This window comes from Chiloscyllium plagiosum, unplaced genomic scaffold (genome assembly GCF_037043375.1).
Source record: "Chiloscyllium plagiosum isolate Xiang-an unplaced genomic scaffold, Cpla_swu_hap1 HiC_scaffold_4, whole genome shotgun sequence".
NCBI classification, from domain to species: Eukaryota; Metazoa; Chordata; class Chondrichthyes; order Orectolobiformes; family Hemiscylliidae; genus Chiloscyllium; species Chiloscyllium plagiosum.
The window spans coordinates 132,431,680-132,452,060 of record NW_028270142.1 but is presented as its reverse complement, the minus strand read 5'-3'; the positions used below and the strand labels follow the sequence as shown (position 1 = coordinate 132,452,060).

General features: G+C 43.3%; 1 protein-coding gene across 1 annotated transcript in view; it reads right to left on the bottom strand.

Moving 5' to 3' along the window:
• Positions 1-20,011, bottom strand: part of LOC122548865 (putative aminopeptidase NPEPL1) — a 46,993-nt gene extending 26,982 nt beyond the window's left edge. The window contains exons 1-3 of the mRNA XM_043687751.2: positions 19,838-20,011; positions 15,304-15,489; positions 11,211-11,381 (exon numbers count right to left, since the gene is read on the bottom strand). Of these exons, the coding sequence (XP_043543686.2) occupies positions 11,211-11,381; positions 15,304-15,489; positions 19,838-20,005 (525 nt within the window). The 5' untranslated portion in view covers positions 20,006-20,011. The remainder of the gene's footprint in view (positions 1-11,210; positions 11,382-15,303; positions 15,490-19,837) is intronic.
• Between the last annotated feature and the right edge of the window lie 370 nt (positions 20,012-20,381).

Below are 20,381 nucleotides of genomic sequence, written 5' to 3'. Positions count from 1 at the left end.
TCAGTACTGAGTGCCAGTAGCACAGCTTTGTTGAAATAAACATTCGAAGTGAGGTAAAGATCAAGTAAATAAATGATACCCTAGTGGTAAGATAACTGTAGAAGCAATATTGGAGCACTGCTGCATTACAATTACATTACAGGCAGAAAAATAATTTTAAAAAGGGAAAGCTAGTTTGAACTTTAATACATAGGTGCACCATAATATATAAAAATAAACAAAATGATGTTGAATTTGTGCCAGGTGTTCCTCAGAGAGTCGCACTGCATGGTCTTTCAGCCTGAGGTCCCCAGCATCACAGGTAGGAATCTCCTAATTCAACACACTCCAGGTGATACAAGGAAACAGTTGAAGATGTTGAAGTGTGCAGAAGCAAAGCTCTAGCCACCGTACTGAAGATTGGGCTGCAAAATCAGCTACACGGCCAGCCCAATGTTAGCTGTTCCACGTTAGCTACAACACTGACATCTACCTGACAACAGAAAAATTTGTCCAGGTATGTTCTGGACAGGCAGGATGAATCCAACACTGACAATTACTGCCCTATCAGTTTACTCTAATACTTCAAAGTGATGGAACTGTCAACAGTGCCCAGCAAAACTCAAGTCAACGTATCAAAAAGTGCAGTGAAAAAGTAAAAAAGTACAGCCAGTCAGGCAGCATCCGAGGAGCAGGAGAGTTGACGTTTTGAGCATAAGGTCATCATCAGGAATGTGGGGGGGCGGGGGGAGGGGGAGAGCAAGTGAGCTGAGAGATAAATGTGTGGGGGGTGGGTCTGGGGGTTGGGGGCAGGAGGGGGAAGATGGCTGGGAATGAGATAGGTAGATGAAGGTGGGGATGATTCTGATAGATCAGAGTGGAGGGTGGAGCAGAAAGGTGGTAAGGAAGATGGACAGGTAGGACAGTTCAAAGGGGTTAGATCTGGGATAAGGTGGGGTGAGGGGAGATCTGGAAACCGGTGAAATTGACATTGATCCAGTGTGGTTGGAGGGACCCAAGCCAGAAGATGATGTGTTCTTCCTCCAGGTGTCAGATGGATAGAATTTGGCGGTGGAGGCAGCCCAGGACTCTGTGTCCTTGTCAGAGTTGGAGGGGAAGTTAAAGTATTTGGCTACAAGATGTGGGGTTGATTCTGCAAGTTGGCGTCTTGTCTCCGCAATGTACAGGAGAAAACATCGAGAGCAATGGACACAGTAGACAAGGTGTTTGGCGGTGCAGGAAAATTTCTGCCGAATGTGAAAGGATCCTTTGAGGCCTTGATGAAGGTGACAGGCAAGGTGTGGGTGCAGGCTTTTCACTTCTTGTGGTGACAAAGGAAGTTGCTGGGAGTGAAGAATGGGTTAGTGGGGGCCATGGACCTAACAAGGGAGTCGCGGAGAGAATGGTCTCTGTGGAATGCTGAAAGGGGTGGAGATGGAAATATATCTCTGGTAGTGGGGTCTGACTGTAGGTGGCGGAAAGGGCACAGGATGCGGCGTTGTCTCCGGAGGTTGTTGAGGTGGAAGATGAGGACCGGGGGGTGGGGGGGGGGGGGGGGGAGGCGAGGGGGTTCTATTCTTGCTGCCACTGGAGGGGTGGGATTCAAGGGCAGAGGTGTGGGAAGTGGATGAGATGTGCTAGAGGGCATTATTGATGTGGGAGGGGAAATTGTGGTCCTTGAAGCAGGAGGCCATCTGGGATGTTCTGGAGTGGAACTGGTCCTCCTGGGAGCAGTTGCAGCAGAGGCGGAGGAATTGGGAGTAAGGGATAGCATTTTTACAGGTGGGAGATGTGAGGAGGTGTCATCCAGCTGGCCATGGGAGTCAGTAGATTTAAAGTAGACGTCCGTGTTGAGTCGGTTGCCGGAAATGGAGATAGAGAGGTCCAGGAAGGGGAGGGAGGTGTCCGAGATGGTCCAGGTGAATTTGAGGTCAGGGTGGAAAGTTTTTTTTCTTTGGAGAGGAGAACACCTCATTTTCCATTTTGGAACCCTTCAACCACTTGGGATCAATGTCCATTTCACCAGTTTCCTGATCTCCCCTCTCCCTATCTTATCCCAGATCCAACCCTCCCATTCGACACCACCCTCTTGAACTGTCCTACCTGTCCATCTTCCTTCCCACCTATCCACTCCGATCTATCACCATTACCCCCCACCTTCACCTACCTATTGCATTCCCAGCTACCTTCCCCCCAGCCCCACACCCCTCCCATTTATCCCTCAGCCTCTTTGGGACACCCCACATTCCTGATGAAGAGCTTATGTTCAAAACACTGACTCTCCTACTCCTCGGATGCTGCTTGACTGGATGTGCTTTTCCAGCACGAAACTTTTTGATTATCATCTCTAGCATCTGCAGTCCTTACTTTCTCCTATTTATGTACAGCATAAGTTTAAAAATTCCAAAACATACAGGGAGCTACAATCCCATTAATCTTAAAACCCTCCCTTGCAGTACTCACATTTGAGAGAATTCCCTCCTTTATCTATAGAGTTTAATTGAACTCTGGCTTTCATTCCTAGCCTTGAGAAACTAATAGCCTCTTCCTTGAGTCTTCAAGTAAATGACACACTTTCACGGCTTCAAATAATGCCTTCAGGGTATTAACCAACCACTTCCAATTTGAACTCTCAAACTAATCACTTAAATTAAAGTAACCTATTCCTTAGCAGTTCAAAATCTCCCTTTTTCAGGAGGAAATGTCTTACACATCCAACTTCAAGGACTACAAACTGCCAACCCTAATAGGCTTTCTTTAAGCCATAGGAGCTTCTCCTTAGCCAAAAGAAATCAAGAATCTTCTATCTGAAACCCAATGCACAAGCTTTACTCTATCTATACATAAAATTTACCCAAGGAAAACAAAACCTCATTTCTCTGCATAAGGTGTCTCTCTTATACTGTGTTTTAAAAATCATTGTGGCTACAGTTAAATCCCTTTGTAAACACAGACCAAACCCACATGATATTACAGGTAGTTCAGAATCCATACTCTAAAGTAAGTGATATTAAAATACAAATAAAGCACACACCTCACAGCAGAAATGGGTACGGGGTAAATTCTCTACTAGCATTACCTTCGAATCTCCCATTATCAACAATCTCGTAGTTCGTGTTGACCAGAAACTGAACTGCATCAGCCATACAGATAGTGAGGCTAATAGAGTAGTCAGAGACTAGGAATTCTACAGTGACTAACTCACTTTCTATCTCCCATTACCTCCCCACCATCTCAAATCACATTGCAGTGGATTACTTTCCATTTGCCTCAACGGATGCAGCTCCAATAGCAGTCAAGGAGCTTGACACCATCCAGGACAAAGCAACCCACTTGATCTATCGCCTTTAATGTACACTTTCTTCACCACCAATCCACAATGGCAAGTGTGTATCATCTACAAGATGCACTCCAGTAACTCAAAGCTTCTTCTACAGAACCTTCCAAACCTGAAACCTTTAATACCTTGAATGTCAAGGAAAGAAAATGGTTGGGAACACCATAACCTGCAAGTTCCCCTTAAAGCCATTCAAAGGCTGAGGAGCTACCTGATTGAAGTTTACAAAATTATTGGAGACATACATATAATGGATAGAGTCTTTTGCCCAGGGTATAAATGTTAATTTATGTTTAACTGTCCTTCACTTTCATCGGGTCAAAATCCTGGTATCCTTCTCTTTTGAGTCTAAGAGACAGTCCCTAAACCTCAAAGACTGCAGCAGTCTGAGAGGAGTCTTCAAGATATTAACACGAAAAGACAGGGTAGATAAAGTATCTCTACTGGCTGGGATTCTAGAACCAAGGGACACAAACTGACAATCAGGGTCAGACTGTTCAGGAGAGATATTAGGAAACACTTCTACACACAAAGGGTGATTGAGGTTCAGAACTTCTTCCATAAAAGGCAGTGGATACAGGACCAGTGTTAAATTTAAATCTGAGATAGATTTTTTAATGCAAAGGAATTAAGCGATATGGACCAAAGTATATGGAGTTAGGCCACAGATTAGCCATGATCTCACCAAATGCTGGAATAAGCTCAAGGGGATGAATGGTCTAATTCTGGTCCTATGCTTCTAGTTAAAGTCAGCATCAGCATCTCACCACTACTACTACCACCATCTCCAGAGCAATTAGCTTGGGCAAAGAATGCTGGTCTAGATAGTGATGCTCACATCCTTTGTATGAAGAAAAAAATGTTCCATGCAACATGCTTGTAAATATTAGAACCTCTGAAAGGGCATAGCAAAGGTCTATTAAAATGATAGCAACAATGAGAGGCTACAAAGAAGAGAACAGCACAGGAATTGGCCTTCTGTCCCACCAAGCCTGTGCCAACACATGATGCTTTTCTAAACTAAACACCTTTTGCCTTTGCATGGTCCTTATCCTTGTTTTCCCTGCCTTTTCACATATCTATCAAGAGGTCTCTTAAATAGTGTCATAGAGTCACAGAGATGTACAACACGGAAACAGACCCTTCAGTCCAACCTGTCCATGCCAACCAGATTTCCCAACCCAATCTAGTCCCACCTGCCAGCACCCGGCCCATATCCCTCCAAATCCTCCTATTCATATATCCATCCAAATGCCTCTTAAATGCTGCAATTGTACCAGCCTACAACACTTCCTCTGGCAGTTCATTCTACACACGTACCACCCTCTGCGTGAAAACGTTGCCCCTTAGGTCTCTTTTATATCTTTCACCTCTCACCCTAAATTTATGCCCTCTAGTTCTGGACTCCCCAATCCCAGGGAAAAAGACTATATCTATTTATCGTATCCATGCCCCTCATAATTTTGTAAACCTCTATAAGGTCACCCCTCAGCCTCTGACGCTCCAGGGAAAACAGTCCCAGCCTGTTCAGCCTCTCCCTACAGTTCAAATCCTCAAACCCTGGCAATATCCTTGTAAACCTTTTCTGAACCCTTTCAAGTTTCACAGCACCTTTCCGATAGGAAAGAGACCAGAATTGCACGCAATATTCCAACAGTGGCCTAACCAATGTCCTGTACAGCCGCAACACGACCTCCCAACTCCTGTACTCAATACTCTGACCAATAAAAGAAAGCATACCAAACGTCTTCTTCACTATCCTATCTACCTGCGACTCCACTTTCAAGGAGCTATGAACCTGTACTCCAAGGTCTCTTTGTTCAGCAACACTGCGTAAGACCTTACCATTAAGTGTATAAGTCCACCTAAGATTTGCTTTCCCAAAATGCAGCACCTTGCATTTATCTGAATTAAACTCCATCTGTCACTTCTCTGCTCATTGGCCCATCTGGTGAAGATCGCTGTCCACTACACCTCCAATTTTAGTATCATCTGCAAACTTACCAACTGTACCTGTTATGCTCACATCCAAATCATTTATGTAAACGACAAAAAGTTGAGGACCCAGCACTGATCCTTGTGGCACTCCACTGGTCACAAGCCTCCAGTCTGAAAAACAGCCCTCCACCAACACCCTCTGTCTTCTACCTTTGAGCCCGTTCTGTATCCAAATGGCTAGTTCTCCCTGCATTCAGTGAGATCTAACCTTGCTAATCAATCTCCTGTGGGGAAACTTGTCGAACGCCTTACTGAAATCCATATAGATCACATCTACCGCTCTACCCTCATCAATCTTCTTTGTTACTTCCTCAAAAAACTCAAATCAAGTTTGAGACATGATTTCCCACACACAGAGCCCTGTTGATTATCCCTAATCAGTCCTTGTCTTTCCAAATACATGCACATTCTTTTCCTCAGGATTCCCTCCACCCCAACTTGCCCACCACCAACATCAGGCTCACTGGTCTATAGTTGAAACTTTATTGCTGGAACAGCACAGCAGGTCAGGCAGCATCCAGGGAACAGGAGATTCGACGTTTCGGGCACAGGCCCTTCTTCAGGAATGAGCAGAGAGTGTTCAGCAGGAGAAGATAAAAGGTAGGGAGGAGGGACTTGGAGGAGGGGCGTTGGAAATGTGATAGGTGGAAAGAGGTCAAGGTGAGGGTGATAGGTCGGAGTAGGATGGAGGCGGAGAGGTCAAGAAGAAGACTGCAGGTCAGGAAGGCGGTGCCGGGCTGGAGGGATCCGGCTGAGACGAGGTGGGGGGAGGGGGGATGAAGAAACTGGTGAAGTCCAAGTTCATCCCCTGTGGTTGGAGGGTTCCCAGTCGGAAGATAAGACGCTCCTCCTCCGACCGTCGGGTTGTTGTGGTTTGGCGGTGGATGAGTCCAATGACCTGCATATCCTCGGTGGAGTGGGAAGGGGAGTTGAAATGCTGTGCTACAGGTTGGTTGGGTTGGTTCGTCCGGGTGGCCCAGAGGTGCTCTCTGAATCGCTCCGCAAGTAGGCGGCCTGTCTCCCCAATATAGAGGAGGCCACACCGGCTGCAGCGGATGCAGTAGATGATGTGGGTGGAGGTGCAGGTGAATCTGTGGTGGATATGGAAGTTTCCTTTGGGGCCTTGGAGAGAAGTGAGGGGGGAGGTGTGGGCGCAAGTGTTGCACCTCCTGCGGTTGCAAGGGAAGGTGCCGGGAGTGGAGGTTGGGTCGGTGGGGGGTGTGGATCTGACAAGGGAGTCGCGGAGGGAGTGGTCTCTACGGAAAGCTGATAGGGGAGGAGAGGGGAATATATCCTTGGTGCTGGGGTCTGTTTGGAGGTGGCGGAAGTGGCGGAAGTGACGCCGTCACTTCCGCCACCTCCAAACAGACCCCAGCACCAAGGATATATTCCCCTCTCCTCCCCTATCAGCTTTCCGTAGAGACCACTCCCTCCGCAACTCCCTTGTCAGATCCACACCCCCCACCGACCCAACCTCCACTCCCGGCACCTTCCCTTGCAACCGCAGGAGGTGCAACACTTGCGCCCACACCTGCCCCCTCACTTCTCTCCAAGGCCCCAAAGGAAACTTCCATATCCACCACAGATTCACCTGCACCTCCACCCACATCATCTACTGCATCCGCTGCAGCCGGTGTGGCCTCCTCTATATTGGGGAGACAGGCCGCCTACTTGCGGAGCGATTCAGAGAGCACCTCTGGGCCACCCGGACGAACCAACCCAACCAACCTGTAGCACAGCATTTCAACTCCCCTTCCCACTCCACCGAGGATATGCAGGTCATTGGACTCATCCACCGCCAAACCACAACAACCCGACGGTCGGAGGAGGAGCGTCTTATCTTCCGACTGGGAACCCTCCAACCGCAGGGGATGAACTTGGACTTCACCAGTTTCTTCATCCCCCCTCCCCCCACCTTGTCTCAGCCGGATCCCTCCAGCCCGGCACCGCCTTCCTGACCTGCAGTCTTCTTCTTGACCTCTCCGCCTCCATCCTACTCCGACCTATCACCCTCACCTTGACCTCTTTCCACCTATCACATTTCCAACGCCCCTCCTCCAAGTCCCTCCTCCCTACCTTTTATCTTCTCCTGCTGAACACTCTCTGCTCATTCCTGAAGAAGGGCCTGTGCCCGAAACGTTGAATCTCCTGTTCCCTGGATGCTGCCTGACCTGCTGTGCTGTTCCAGCAATAAAGTTTCAACTTTGATCTCCAGCATCTGCAGACCTCACTTTCTCCTCACTGGTCTATAGTTCCCTGGCTTGTCCTTACCACCCTTCTTAAACAGTGGCACCACGTTAGCCAACCTCTAGTCTTCAGGCACCTCACCTGTGACTATCAATGATACAAGTATCTCAGCAAGAGGCCCAGCAATCACTTCTTTAGCTTCCCACAGAGTTCTCAGGTACACCTGATCAGGTCCAGGGGATTTATCCACTTTTATGCGTTTCAAGACATCCAGCACTTCTTCCTCTATAATTTGAATATTTTGCAAGGTGTCACCATCCATTTCCCTATAGTCTATATTTTCCATATCCTTTTCCACAGTAAATACTGATGCAAGATACTCGTTTAGTACCTCCCCCATTTTCAACGGCTCCACACAAAGGCCGCATTGCTGATCTTTGAGGGGCCTTATTCTCTCCCTAGTTATCCTTTTGTCCTTAATATATTTATAAAAACACTTTGGATTCTCCTTAATTCTATTTGCCAAAGCCATCACATGTCCCTTTTTGCCCTCCTGACTTCCCTCTTAAGTATACTCCTACTTCCTTTATACTGTTCTAAGGTTTACTCGATCTATCCTGTCCCTGCCTTACATATGCTTCCTTCTTTTTCTTAAGCAAACCCTCAATTTCTTTACTCATCCAGCACTGCCTATACCTACCAGCCTTTCCTTTCACCCTAACAGGAATATACTTTCTCTGGATCCTCGTTATCTCATTTCTGAAAGCTTCCCATTTCCAGTCGTCCCTTTACCTGCGAACATCTGCCCCCAATCAGCTTTCGAAAGTTCTTGCCTAATACCATCAAAATTGGCCTTTCTCCAATTTAGAACTTCAACTTTTAGATCTGGTCCATCCTTTTCCATCACTATTTTAAATCTAATAGAACTATGGTCGCTGGCCCCAAAGTGCTCTCCCATTGACACTTCAGTCACCTGCCCTGCATTATTTCCCAAGAGTAGGTCAAGTTTTGCACCTTCTCTAGTAGGTACATCCACATACTGAATCAGAAAATTATCTTGTACGCACTTAACAAATTCCTCTCCATCTAAACCTTTAACACTATGGCTGTCCCAGTCTATGTTTGGAAAGTTAAAATCTCCTACCATAATCACCCTATTATTCTTACAGATAGCTGAGATCTCCTTACAAATTTGACCATCTCTTTCTTATTTCTCAGTTCCACCCAAATAACTTCCCTGGATGTATTTCCAGAAATATCCTCCCTCAGCACAACTGTAATGCTATCCCTTACCAAAAACACCACTCCCCCTCCTCTCTTGCCTCCCTTTCTATCCCTCCTGTAGCATTTGTATCCTGGAACATTAAGCTGCCAGTCCTGCCCGTCCCTGAGCCACGTTTCTGTAATTGCTATCATATCCCAGTCCCATGTTCCTAACATGCCCTGAGTTCATCTGCCTTCCCTGTTAGGCCACTTGCATTGAAATAAATGCAGTTTAATTTATTAGTCCTACCTTGTCCCTGCCTGCCCTGACTGACTCGCTTCTGTTCTCAACTGTATCAGTCTCAGATTGATCTCTTTCCTCACTATCTCCCTGGGTCCCACCTTACTAGTTTAAATCCGCCCTAGCAGCTCCAGCAAATCTCTATATTAGTCCCCTTCCAATTTAGTTGCAATCCGTCCTTCTTGTACAGGTCACATCTACCCCAAAAGAGATTCCAATGATCCAAATGTTGCTATTGTATCTGCTTCTATCACTTCCTTTGACAGTTGTTATGGACTAGGCCAGACCACTCAAAAAATTCTTAGCAGGCAGCTCAGACCATAACTTTGCAATTTGTTTCAGTAAGTGTACAGTGAAAATTACTCAGATTAAGTTAGCTCAGATGACTACTAGATTTTAAAACAGACAAAAATGTATTCACAAAATTAAACAATGAAACAAAAAGAGCAGAATAAAGAACTCCTACAGAAATCAAATCTATCCAAAATAGAATTAATTATGCTATTCCGAATATGCACAACGGTCCCAATAAGCAAACTCCCTTTAAAAACCAGTATAAATGGAACACATGCTTAGAGGTTGAAGTTAAAGGGCAGAAAGAGAGAGAGTTTCCTCACAGCTCCCTGCTGAACTTCCAACCAATTCAAGACTGAACCTAAACTGCTCATTCAGCTCACTAGAGAGCTGACCACTGACTTTCTTTGTATCGGTCACTTCTAAAAAATGACCACTTTGGCCTGAAAGTTTCATCTGTTTAGATATAAACAAAAGGCCTCTCAAAAACCTTTTGACCTCTGTACCAAACCAGACTGATTGGAGCCCAGCCAGGTTTATTACCCCTCTGAAAAAAATCAAGAACAGAATCTCCTTGAGCCAAGAAACAACTTTTCAAAAAAAAAGGGACAAGCTTTCTCATTCCAAGCACTTACCAACTTCTGTGTAAAATACTTGCCTCTCATATCTCCTTTAAACTTTTCTCCTTTTACCTTAAACCTATGTCCCCTAGTAAATAATACTGCTACCCTGAGAAAAAGACTCCATCTATCCACATCTCCCATAATTTTGTAAACTTCTGTCAGGTTGCTTCTCAGCCTCAGGCATTCAAGTAGAAACTAACCAAGTTTGTCTAATCTCTCCTCATAACTAATACCCTCCACACTAGGAAACATACTGGTAAACCTTTTCTGTACCCTTCCAAAGCATCCATATCCTGGGGTAGTGTGATGACCAGAACTGTACACAATATTCCAAATATTGCCTAATTGAAGTTCTACACAGCTGTAACATGACGTGCCAATTTTTATACTGAACTCTATGCCCTGACCGAAGGCAACTAGCCACATACCGTCTTGGCTACTTTATCCACTTATATTACCACTTTCAGGGAACTGTGGACCTGCATGCCGAGATCCCTCTGTATGTTAATGCTTGTAAAGATCTGTCATTTACTATATACTTTCTTGCATTTCGACCTTTCAAAATATGTCACCTCATATTCATCTGGATTAAATTCTATCTGCCATTTCTCCACCGAAATCTCCAACTTATCTCTATCCTGCTGTATCCTCTGGCAATCCTCCTCACAATCTGCAGTTCACCAAAGCTTTGAGTCATCTGTAAACTTTATCAGACCACCTACATTCTCCTCCAAATCAATTACATATATTACAAACAACAAGAATTGTAAGTACTGATCCCTGTGGAACACCACTGGTCACAGACTACATTATTGAAGAAGAGCTCTAAAACACATTTTTTTTAAAATCATCCTTCATTGTTCCAGTGAAGAAAATGGTGAATATTTAATAGTATTCAAAATCGTCAGTATTTTCAGAGTAAAAGATTGTTTCCAACTGACTGCATTACTGTAATGTGTGCAAACTTTCATAAGTTCTCACTAGAAGGGCAATGTCAAAAATTAGAAGTCTTTTTCCATAGAGATAGTACTCACAGATGCGTGATAAGCCAGATGGCTCCTGCTGTGTTGTAATTGCTAAAATGTTATGATGGAAAGCTGCTCAATGTATTAGTGCCAGAGTGCCCAGTCATCCAAGATCATTACCAACTTCTATGAGCTAAATGGCATCCAATTCATACAAATGTAAGCCAATGACACAGAACGTAAGGAGACAATAAAAACAAATACTAAATATAATTTAGTAAGTATATAATGTGCAATCCTCTCATCATTGTGCTAAAACTTACCGTAAGCATAGATTCACTAAGTGGATTGGTATTCTCTCCAACCAGAATAAATTCTACCGAAACAGTGAGTTTCTCTCCTTGTTCCAGCGAGCCAGTGCACCGAGTGAACAGGGGAAATGCCCTTGTTACTGCACAAGCTGATGCGAAAATCTCCGTGTATTCACAAACGAGCTGTAATAAAATTTTAATCACAATATTAAAATATTTTAAATGTGCATTAAAATCTATTAAGGAAATCCAAATCCAGTTATTTCTAGAAATTAAAATATTGTTGCTGTCCCAGAAAATCAAAACAGTTCCTCAGACTTTATGTTGAGTTAGGTGACAAAACTCTTCTGGATTTGCGGGTCCGCTTGCATCATTATTCTTACAAATTGCCATTTACTGTTTTAAGTGACTAATTATCCCTCTTCCTTTTCATCACTAATGCTGCCAGACCTTCTGTTCTTTTCCAGTTTTTATTTCAGATTTTAAACAACCACAGTATTTTGCTTTTACCTTTCCGTTTGTGACAGAACAACTTTCTAGCCTCAGCTGGGTAGGATTCCTCAATTACATTTCTAATTATGATTAAGTAAATATTTGTTATTCTAAATCCAGTGCAGATTGATAAAAGTAGATATTTTGCTAAATGAAAATAAAATTTTGGCAATACTAATTTTAAATGGGGGTTTTGAGAAACTGAGACAATATCACAACCTTGCTTCAGTCATGCCAATACTACAAAAATATTAAATGGTCTAACTTTAAAAAACCAAGGAAGTTCAGTCATTCTTAGATCGTGAACATTAAAAACAAAATTGAAACAGATTCCTTCCTAATTGTTTAATTAACAAAACTAGACTTTGACCCCAGTAACATATATAAAGTCTCAGTATTTATGATTATTCTATGAGTATGAAAACTGGTCAAAATTTCTCATTTGTTGATTTGAACTTGTGCCACTTACCTTAGTCTATTCTGATCATTTAAACTATTGTTGCAGATTTATCTTTGTTGTCATATACATAAAAGCTGAAAACAAATATTTCTCATTGTTTGCCAGAATCAAGATTTTTGATTTCACAGATTAACTGACCTTTCTCAGTGCTTAATCTCAGCCTCAACAATACACTAATCAAGAAATGTTATCATACCATAGTAGATATTAATTCTTTAACTACTACATTTAAATTAATTAGGTCTACTCCAAATTTCTTTTTGTTACATGAACTGTATTACACATTACTGCGAATGCTCCATATATTTAAGACAGACGTTGATAGCTTTTGGGGTATTAAGGAATATAAGGATAGTGCACAAAGGTAGATCATCAGACATGATCTGAGTAAACAGTAGACTCAAGGAGCCAAATTGCCTATTCCAGTTCTTATTCTTAATGGAGGCAATGAAATGTTGATTTTTGAACCATTACAGGCATACTGACTAAAAAAAAAACATAATAAACTTGATTATCATTTTTTGAATTAGAAATTCTATCAGCAGTTTGGCATATTTCAGATACCCAATCAAAACTATGCAGACGCAGAAAACAAGGATCAGGATGCCACCTCCACACTGCTGTCTAATTAAGACATCGAGGAATAAGTTTTTTGAAGAAGTAACAAAGAAGATTGATGAGGGCAGAGCAGTAGATGTGATCTATATGGACTTCAGTAAGGCGTTCGACAAGGTTCCCCATGGGAGACTGATTAGCAAGGTTAAATCTCACGGAATACAGGGAGAACTAGCCATTTGGATACAGAACTGGCTCAAAGGTAGAAGACAGAGGGTGGTGGTGGAGGGTTGTTTTTCAGACTGGAGGCCTGTGACCAGTGGAGTGCCACAAGGATCGGCGCTGGGCCCTCTACCTTTTGTCATTTACATAAATGATTTGGATGCGAGCATAAGAGGTACAGTTAGTAAGTTTGCAGATGACACCAAAATTGGAGGTGTAGTGGACAGCGAAGAGGGTTAACTCAGATTACAAGAGGATCTGGACCAGATGGGCCAATGGGCTGAGAAGTGGCAGATGGAGTTTAATTCAGAGGTGCTGCATTTTGGGAAAGCAAATCTTTGCAGGACTTATACACTTAATGGTAAGGTCCTAGGGAGAGTTGCTGAACAAAGAGATCTTGGAGTGCAGATTCATAGCTCCTTGAAAGTGGAGTCGCAGATAGATAGGATAGTGAAGACGACGTTTGGTATGCTTTCCTTTATTGGTCAGAGTATTGAGTATAGGAGTTGGGAGGTCATGTTGTGGCTGTATAGGACGTTGGTTAGCCCACTGTTGGAATATTGCATGCAATTCTGGTCTCCTTCCTATCAGAAAGGTGTTGTGAAACTTGAAAGGGTTCAGAAAAGATTTACAAGGATGTTACCAGGGTTGGAGGATTTGAGCTATAGAGAGAGGCTGAACAGGCTGGCGCTGTTTTCCCTGGAGTGTCGGAGGCTGAGGGGTGACCTTATAGAGGTTTACAAAATAATGAGGGGCATGGACAGGTTAAATAGACAAAGTCTTTTCCCTGGGATTGGGGAGTCCAGAACTAGAGGGCATAAGTTTAGGGTGAGAGGGGAAAGATGTAAAAGAGACCTAAGGGGCAACGTTTTCAAGCAGAGAGTGGTACGTGTATGGAATGAGCTGCCAGAGGATGTGGTGGAAGCTGGTACAATTGTAACATTTAAGAGGCATTTGGATGGGTATATGAATAGGAAGGGTTTGGAGGGACATATGCCAGGTGCTGGCAGGTGGGACTAGATTGGGTAGGGATATCTGGTCGGCATGGACAGGTTGGACGGAAGGGTCTGTTTCCATGCTGTACATCTCTATGACTCTATGATTCACTTGCAAGCAATTTGATGAAATTTGTTTTCAGTGCATAGAGCTTTTGCATTAAGCAAAGATACTGATGCCATCTGTATCTGAATAATGGTAGACCTGGGTAACAGTCAGGCTTCAGCTGGCAAATGGCAAGTAACATTTACACCATGCATGTACCAGGAAATGACCACTCCAACAAGAGAGAATCTACTCTTCTCATTCTTACATTCAATAGCTTTACTATCGCCGAATCCCCCAGTATCAACATCGTGAGGGTTACCTTGGACTAAAAACTGGATCATCTGGATAACTACAATAGTCACGAGTTGGAGATGCCGGTGTTAAGACTAGGGTCTAAAAAGCTAAATATCACTATAACCTGGTGTTGTGTGATTTTTAATTAACTACAATGGCTACAGGAGCAGATCAGAAGCATGGAAATTCAGTGATAAGTAACTCACCTACATAAAACCTTTCACCATTTACAAGGTACACATCTGGATTGTGATGGAATACTCTGTGCTTGCCTGAATTACTGTAGCTCCAACAGTGCACAAGAACCTCAGCAGCAACCAGTATAAAGCAGTTCACTTGACTAGTAGTGTATCCACCATCTTCATGATCCACTGCCTCCACTCCTAGTGCTCAGTAGCAGCAGTGAGTACCATCGACAAGATGCACAGTTGAAAGTCATCCAAATTTCTTTGACAGTATATTCAAAAACCACATACTAAACCTCTTAGAAGGGCAAGACAGGTAGAAATTAAACACTACCAAGTCACACGTCCTGATTTGCATATCCTTTCATTGACAATATATCTAAGTCATGGCACTTCTTCCCTAACAGCATTGTGGGAGTAACAACACCCACAGAACCCCACCATATCTTTTCAAGGTAAATTAAAGATAGGTAACAATGCTGGCCTAGTCAACAATGCCCTATGAAGGTATAAAAAAATTAGTATTGTAAGCCAAAGAACACCAGACAGAAACCCAATGCAATGGGAAAGTACATTAGATGAGGACTTTTACACAGAACATACCTTCAGACAAAATTGCTCAAGCACTGAACCTGCCTAAACCTTTCTTTAACAATTCCTACTGCTTTTAAAAATTACAATACTATTAGGAAAGGCATCAGTGATAGGGAGGCTATTGATGATACTGAGCATCGTCTATGATAATTGAGGGAACAAAATTATTTTTTGGAAACAAGAATGACTGCAAAGTAAAACCACGAAGCACACAGATTATGCATACAATCCAACGCTACTGTAAAGGGACATCACTTACCACAATGCACTGTTGAGTCGTTCCAGACGAGCAATTGCGAATCAGTCGTGTGAGAAAGTGAGCCGATGACGGGCTGTTATGGCGGCTGACTTTAGATGGGAGGGCTGCCACAACAGCATAATTAAGCCAAAGAGAACAGGTATCTATTGGATTGGGATTCAAAGTGCTCAATGCAGCCTGCCAGACCTGAATGACAAACAAGATGTTGTTAAAGTGTAGATTTGGAATGTCAGAGGAAAGAATTATTACTGCACAATCTTGATATGTACTCTGACCAAATTTAACACTTAAAAACAACTGTCTACAGGTGTTCAGCATTCGAGGCTGCAGCAAATTCCAGAAAGTACATGTTACAATCATTGAGAAAACACAAGAAGCCAAAGTTAATCTGGAATGACCAAAGCAACTTGAATCAGAAAAATGTCATTTATAATCATTTAAAAATTACATCAAACATATATTCTAAAGAAATGCTAAGTATTGCCTTTGTCTTAGTGTGGAAACATACTTCTTGATGTGATGCACAGAAAAACAAACCATAAAGGTTCCTAATTCAACTTTTGTCAAATTAACTATTCTCAGCTATTCTGTGTCAGTATTCTTCCCTCCACTTCACCTGACAAAGAAGCAGTACTCTGAAAGCTTGTGATTTCAAATAAACCTGTTGGACTATAACCTGGTGACGTGCGACTTCTGACCTTGTCCACACCAGTCTAACACCTGCACCTCCACATCAGTCTCAGTTGGCGGATTCTGGGTAATGCAAGGTGGAGGAGGGGAAAAATTTCTGGCTGTAACAGCTGCTCCTTTTTTGAGGTATTTTAGGTTTTGGAGGTGATTTCCTCGAATTCCAGGAGCAGCAATTACTGTTTTATATGCTTTTGCATTGTTTTGGGAAAAAAAAGTCAAAACAACAGTTTTAAAAGGGAGAAGAACAGACAAAAGAAGCACATAGTGAGGTCATTGCAGGAGTGAGAGAGAGCAAGAGAGAGAGAAAAAACCTGCACAGTTACTGCCTTTGCTGTTTGAATTCATGTATCGTTGGACATCGAAGTGCATCTGGGAAAATTAACAAACAGCGAAATTCACAACTGATCTTGGAGGAACTGTTGGACGAAGTTCACAGCACAGAATCAGATAAGTTAATCATTGTTTTAAGTGTGGCCTACAGAGAATCTGCAGTAGTGAGTAGAGTGCGTTCTTTCTTGATTATGTTTCTGGAGATACACCTCTTGATTAAACTTTAATTATAAGTCATAACTATTAATTTACACTGGGGCAATGTTTTAGAGGAATAAGACGGTGGTAATTTCTGGGTCTGTAGATTGTGAAGGAACAAAAATGGCCTTTAATAGAGTGATATGTACTTCTTGTCAGATCTGGGAGTTTAAAGAGAGTTTAAGGGTTACTGCGGATTATATCTGCCATAAATGCTGTTGGCTGCGAATCTTATCAGATCGAATGGATGGGTTGGAGAGACAGTTAGAAGCAATGAGGAATTTCCAACAGCAACAGTATGTGATGGATGGCAGTTATAGGAAGGGAGGGGAAGTCTCAGATACAGTCACACACATGGTTATCTCCAGGAAAGGTAGGAGAGGTAGGCAGCTAGTGCAGGAGTCTTTTGTGGATAAACCCATTTCAAACAGGTATGCTGTTCTGGAAAATGTAGGGGGTGATGGATTCTCAGGGGAATGTAGCACGAACAGCCAAGTTTCTGGTATTGAGACTGGCTCTAATGCAACGAGTGTTAGGAGATTCTCTAGTCCGAGGTACAGACAAACATTTCTGTGGCCAGCAGCAAGAAAGCAGAATGGTGTGTTTCCTCCCTGGTGCCAGGATCAAGGATGTCTCAGAGAGGGTGCAGAATGTTCTCACGGGGGAGAGGGACCAGCAAGAGGTCATTGTCCACATTGGAACCAAAGACATAGGAAGGGAAAAGGTTGAGATTCTGAAGGGAGATTACAGAGAGTTAGGCAGAAATTTAAAAAGGAGGTCCTCGAGAGTAGTAATATCTGGATTATTCCCGGTGCTACGAGCAGGAATAGGAGAGCCGAGGGCAAGAATAGGAGGATAGAGCAGCTGAGGAGCTGGTATTTGGAAGAAGGATTCGCATTTTTGGATCATTGCAACCTCTTTTAGAGTAGAAGTGACCTGAACAAGAAGGATGGATAGCACCTCAATTGAAAGGGGACTAATATACTGGCAGGGAAATTTGCTAGAGCTGCTCGGGAGGATTTAAATTAGTAAGATGGGGGTGGTGGGACCCAGGGAAATAGTGAGGAAAGAGATCAATCTGAGACTGGTACAGTTGAGAACAGAAGCGAGTCAGTCAGGGCAGGCAGGGACAAGGTAGGACTAATAAATTAAACTGCATTTATTTCAATGTAAGGGGCATTACAGGGAAGGCAGGTGAACTCAGGGCATGGTTAGAAACATGGGATTGGGATATCATAGAAATTACAGAAACGTGGCTCAGGGATGGGCAGGACTGGCAGCTTAATGTTCCAGGATACAAATGCTACAGGAAGGATAGAAAGGGGGGCAAGAGAGGAGGGGGAGTGGAATTTGTGATAAGGGACAGCATTACAGCTGTGCTGAGGGAGGATATTCCTGGAAATATATCCAGGGAAGTTATTTGGGTGAAACTGAGGAATAAGAAAGGGATGATAACCTTATTGGGATTGTATTATTAGACCCCCCAATAGTCAGGGGGAAATTGAGAAACAAACTTGTAAGGAGATCTCAACTATCTGTAAGAATAATAGGGTGGTTATGGTAGGGGATTTTAACTTTCCAAACATAGACTGGGACTGCCATAGTGTTAAGGGTTGAGATGGAGAGGAATTTGTTACGTGTGTACAAGATAATTTTCTGATTCACCTACCAGAGAAGGTGCAAAACTTGACCTACTCTTGGGAAATAAGGCTGGGGGTGAGCACTTTGGGGCCAGCGACTATAATTCTATTAGTTTTAAAATAGTGATGGAAAAGGATGGACCAGATCTAAAAGTTGAAGTTCTAAATTGGAGAAAGGCCAATTTTGATGGTATTAGGCAAGAACTTTTGAAAGCTGTTTGGGGGCAGATGCTCGCAGGTAAAGGGACGACTGGAAAATGGGAAGCCTTCAGAAATGAGATAACGAGAATCCAGAGAAAGTATATTCCTGTTAAGGTGAAAGGAAAGGCTGGTAGGTATAGGGAATGCTGGATAACTAAAGAAATTGAGGGTTTGGTTAAGAAAAAGAAGGAAGCATATGTAAGGATAGGATAGATCGAGTGAATCCTTAGAAGAGTATAAATGAAGTAGGAGTATACTTAAGAGGGAAGTCAGGAGGGCAAAAAGGGGACATGAGATAGCTTTGGCAAATAGAATAAAGGAGAATCCAAAGAGTTTTTACAAATACATTAAGGACAAAAGGGTAACTAGGGAGACAATAGGGCCCCACAAAGATCAGCAAGGCGGCCTTTGTGTGGAGCCGCAGAAAATGGGGAAGATACTAAATGAGTATTTTGCATCAGTATTTATTGTGGAAAATGATATGGAAGATATAGACTGCAGGGAAATAGATGGTGCTATCTTGCAAAATGTCCATATTACAGAGGAGAAAGTGCTAGATGTCTTGAAACGCATAAAAGTGGATAAATCCTCAGGACCTGATCAGGTGTACCCTAGAATCTGCAGGAAGGTAGAGAAGTGATTGCTGGGTCTCTTGCTGAGATATTTGTATCATCGATAGTTACAGGTGAGGTGCATGAAGACTGGAGGTTTGCTAACGTGGTGCCACCTGCCAGCACCCGGTCCTAACATACAGACAAAGGAGGACACCACTTTGACTGGGACAACACACATCCTAGGACAGGCGAAACAAAGACATGCATAAGAATTCTTAGTGGCATGGCATTTTAACCAGAACTCCATCAATAAACACATCGACTTATGACGACTTAGATTCCCTTGAAAAAGAACTGGAAATGACATCACCCACCTATCTACCTTCACTTGAAAAAAAAAGCTAGAAATGACATTGCCCACCTTAAGAAACCAAGATCTATGAATGAGAGATGCAGGACATAGCACCAGCACTTCACCAGACTCTCACTGATGATGTTACCTAGCATGGTGACAAAACGTCTGAAAACAAACCTTCAAACTCAGTGAGCTAATTTAGAGACTTATCATCAACCTGAGCTACAAATCTTCTCAAAAATGATGCCTCTACAAACAGTCAGAACAGACTCAATCAATAGGCTGAATGGCATTTTTCCATGTCCTAATGATGCTTAAGAATAGCTATCCAGGAATACTGAACCATGCATGATGGGTTCAGCTGTCATACTGGAAGTTAAAGATTAAAAGTTCAGAACGAAGTCACATCCCTCTCGACGAGTATCAATGAAAATTGGATAGCAAGTAGGCTGGGCTATTAAGGCGGACTGGAAGGAGACGAGGGTGGGCTAGCAGGCCAGATAGAGGGGCCGATCGGCCTCCTCCTCCTCCTCCGGAGCCAAAGCCACCATTTTGAAGTTACTCACCTCCGGGCTCACTCGGGGCTCCAACTTGCCCTTTATTTGATCCCAGGTGAGTTTTTGCAAGTTTGACAGCTGTCCCACTAGCAACACGGGCCTGGACATTGGGTCCACATCCCCGGCACTCGCCGTGAACACCAGCTGCTCGCTCACCGACCCTCTGGCGCCTCTCATCCCGCCGCCTAAGTCAATTCAAGAGCGCCTGCGCACAGCCTGCCCGCTCTTAACGCATGCGCACCCGCACCACCCCACTGTAATACAATGCAAAGTGCATTCAGTAGATTGCAGACTTGTGAAACATTTTTGTCGTTTGCAGGTCCCTTTTTCTATTGAAAAGTTAGTTTTGAACAAAACAATCTGGAATGGGTTAGTTATAAACAAATTATTTGAAACTGGGGTTGCAGTACAATATAAGATTTTGTCTCCTGGAAAAGTAAAATGACCTAATCCTATTTTTTTCTCTCAGTTCTGCATTTCGTTCACAAAATAGTTACAGCACAAAAGTAGACCAGTCGGCCTTCCATATTTCTGATGGCTCTCTGAAGGTACA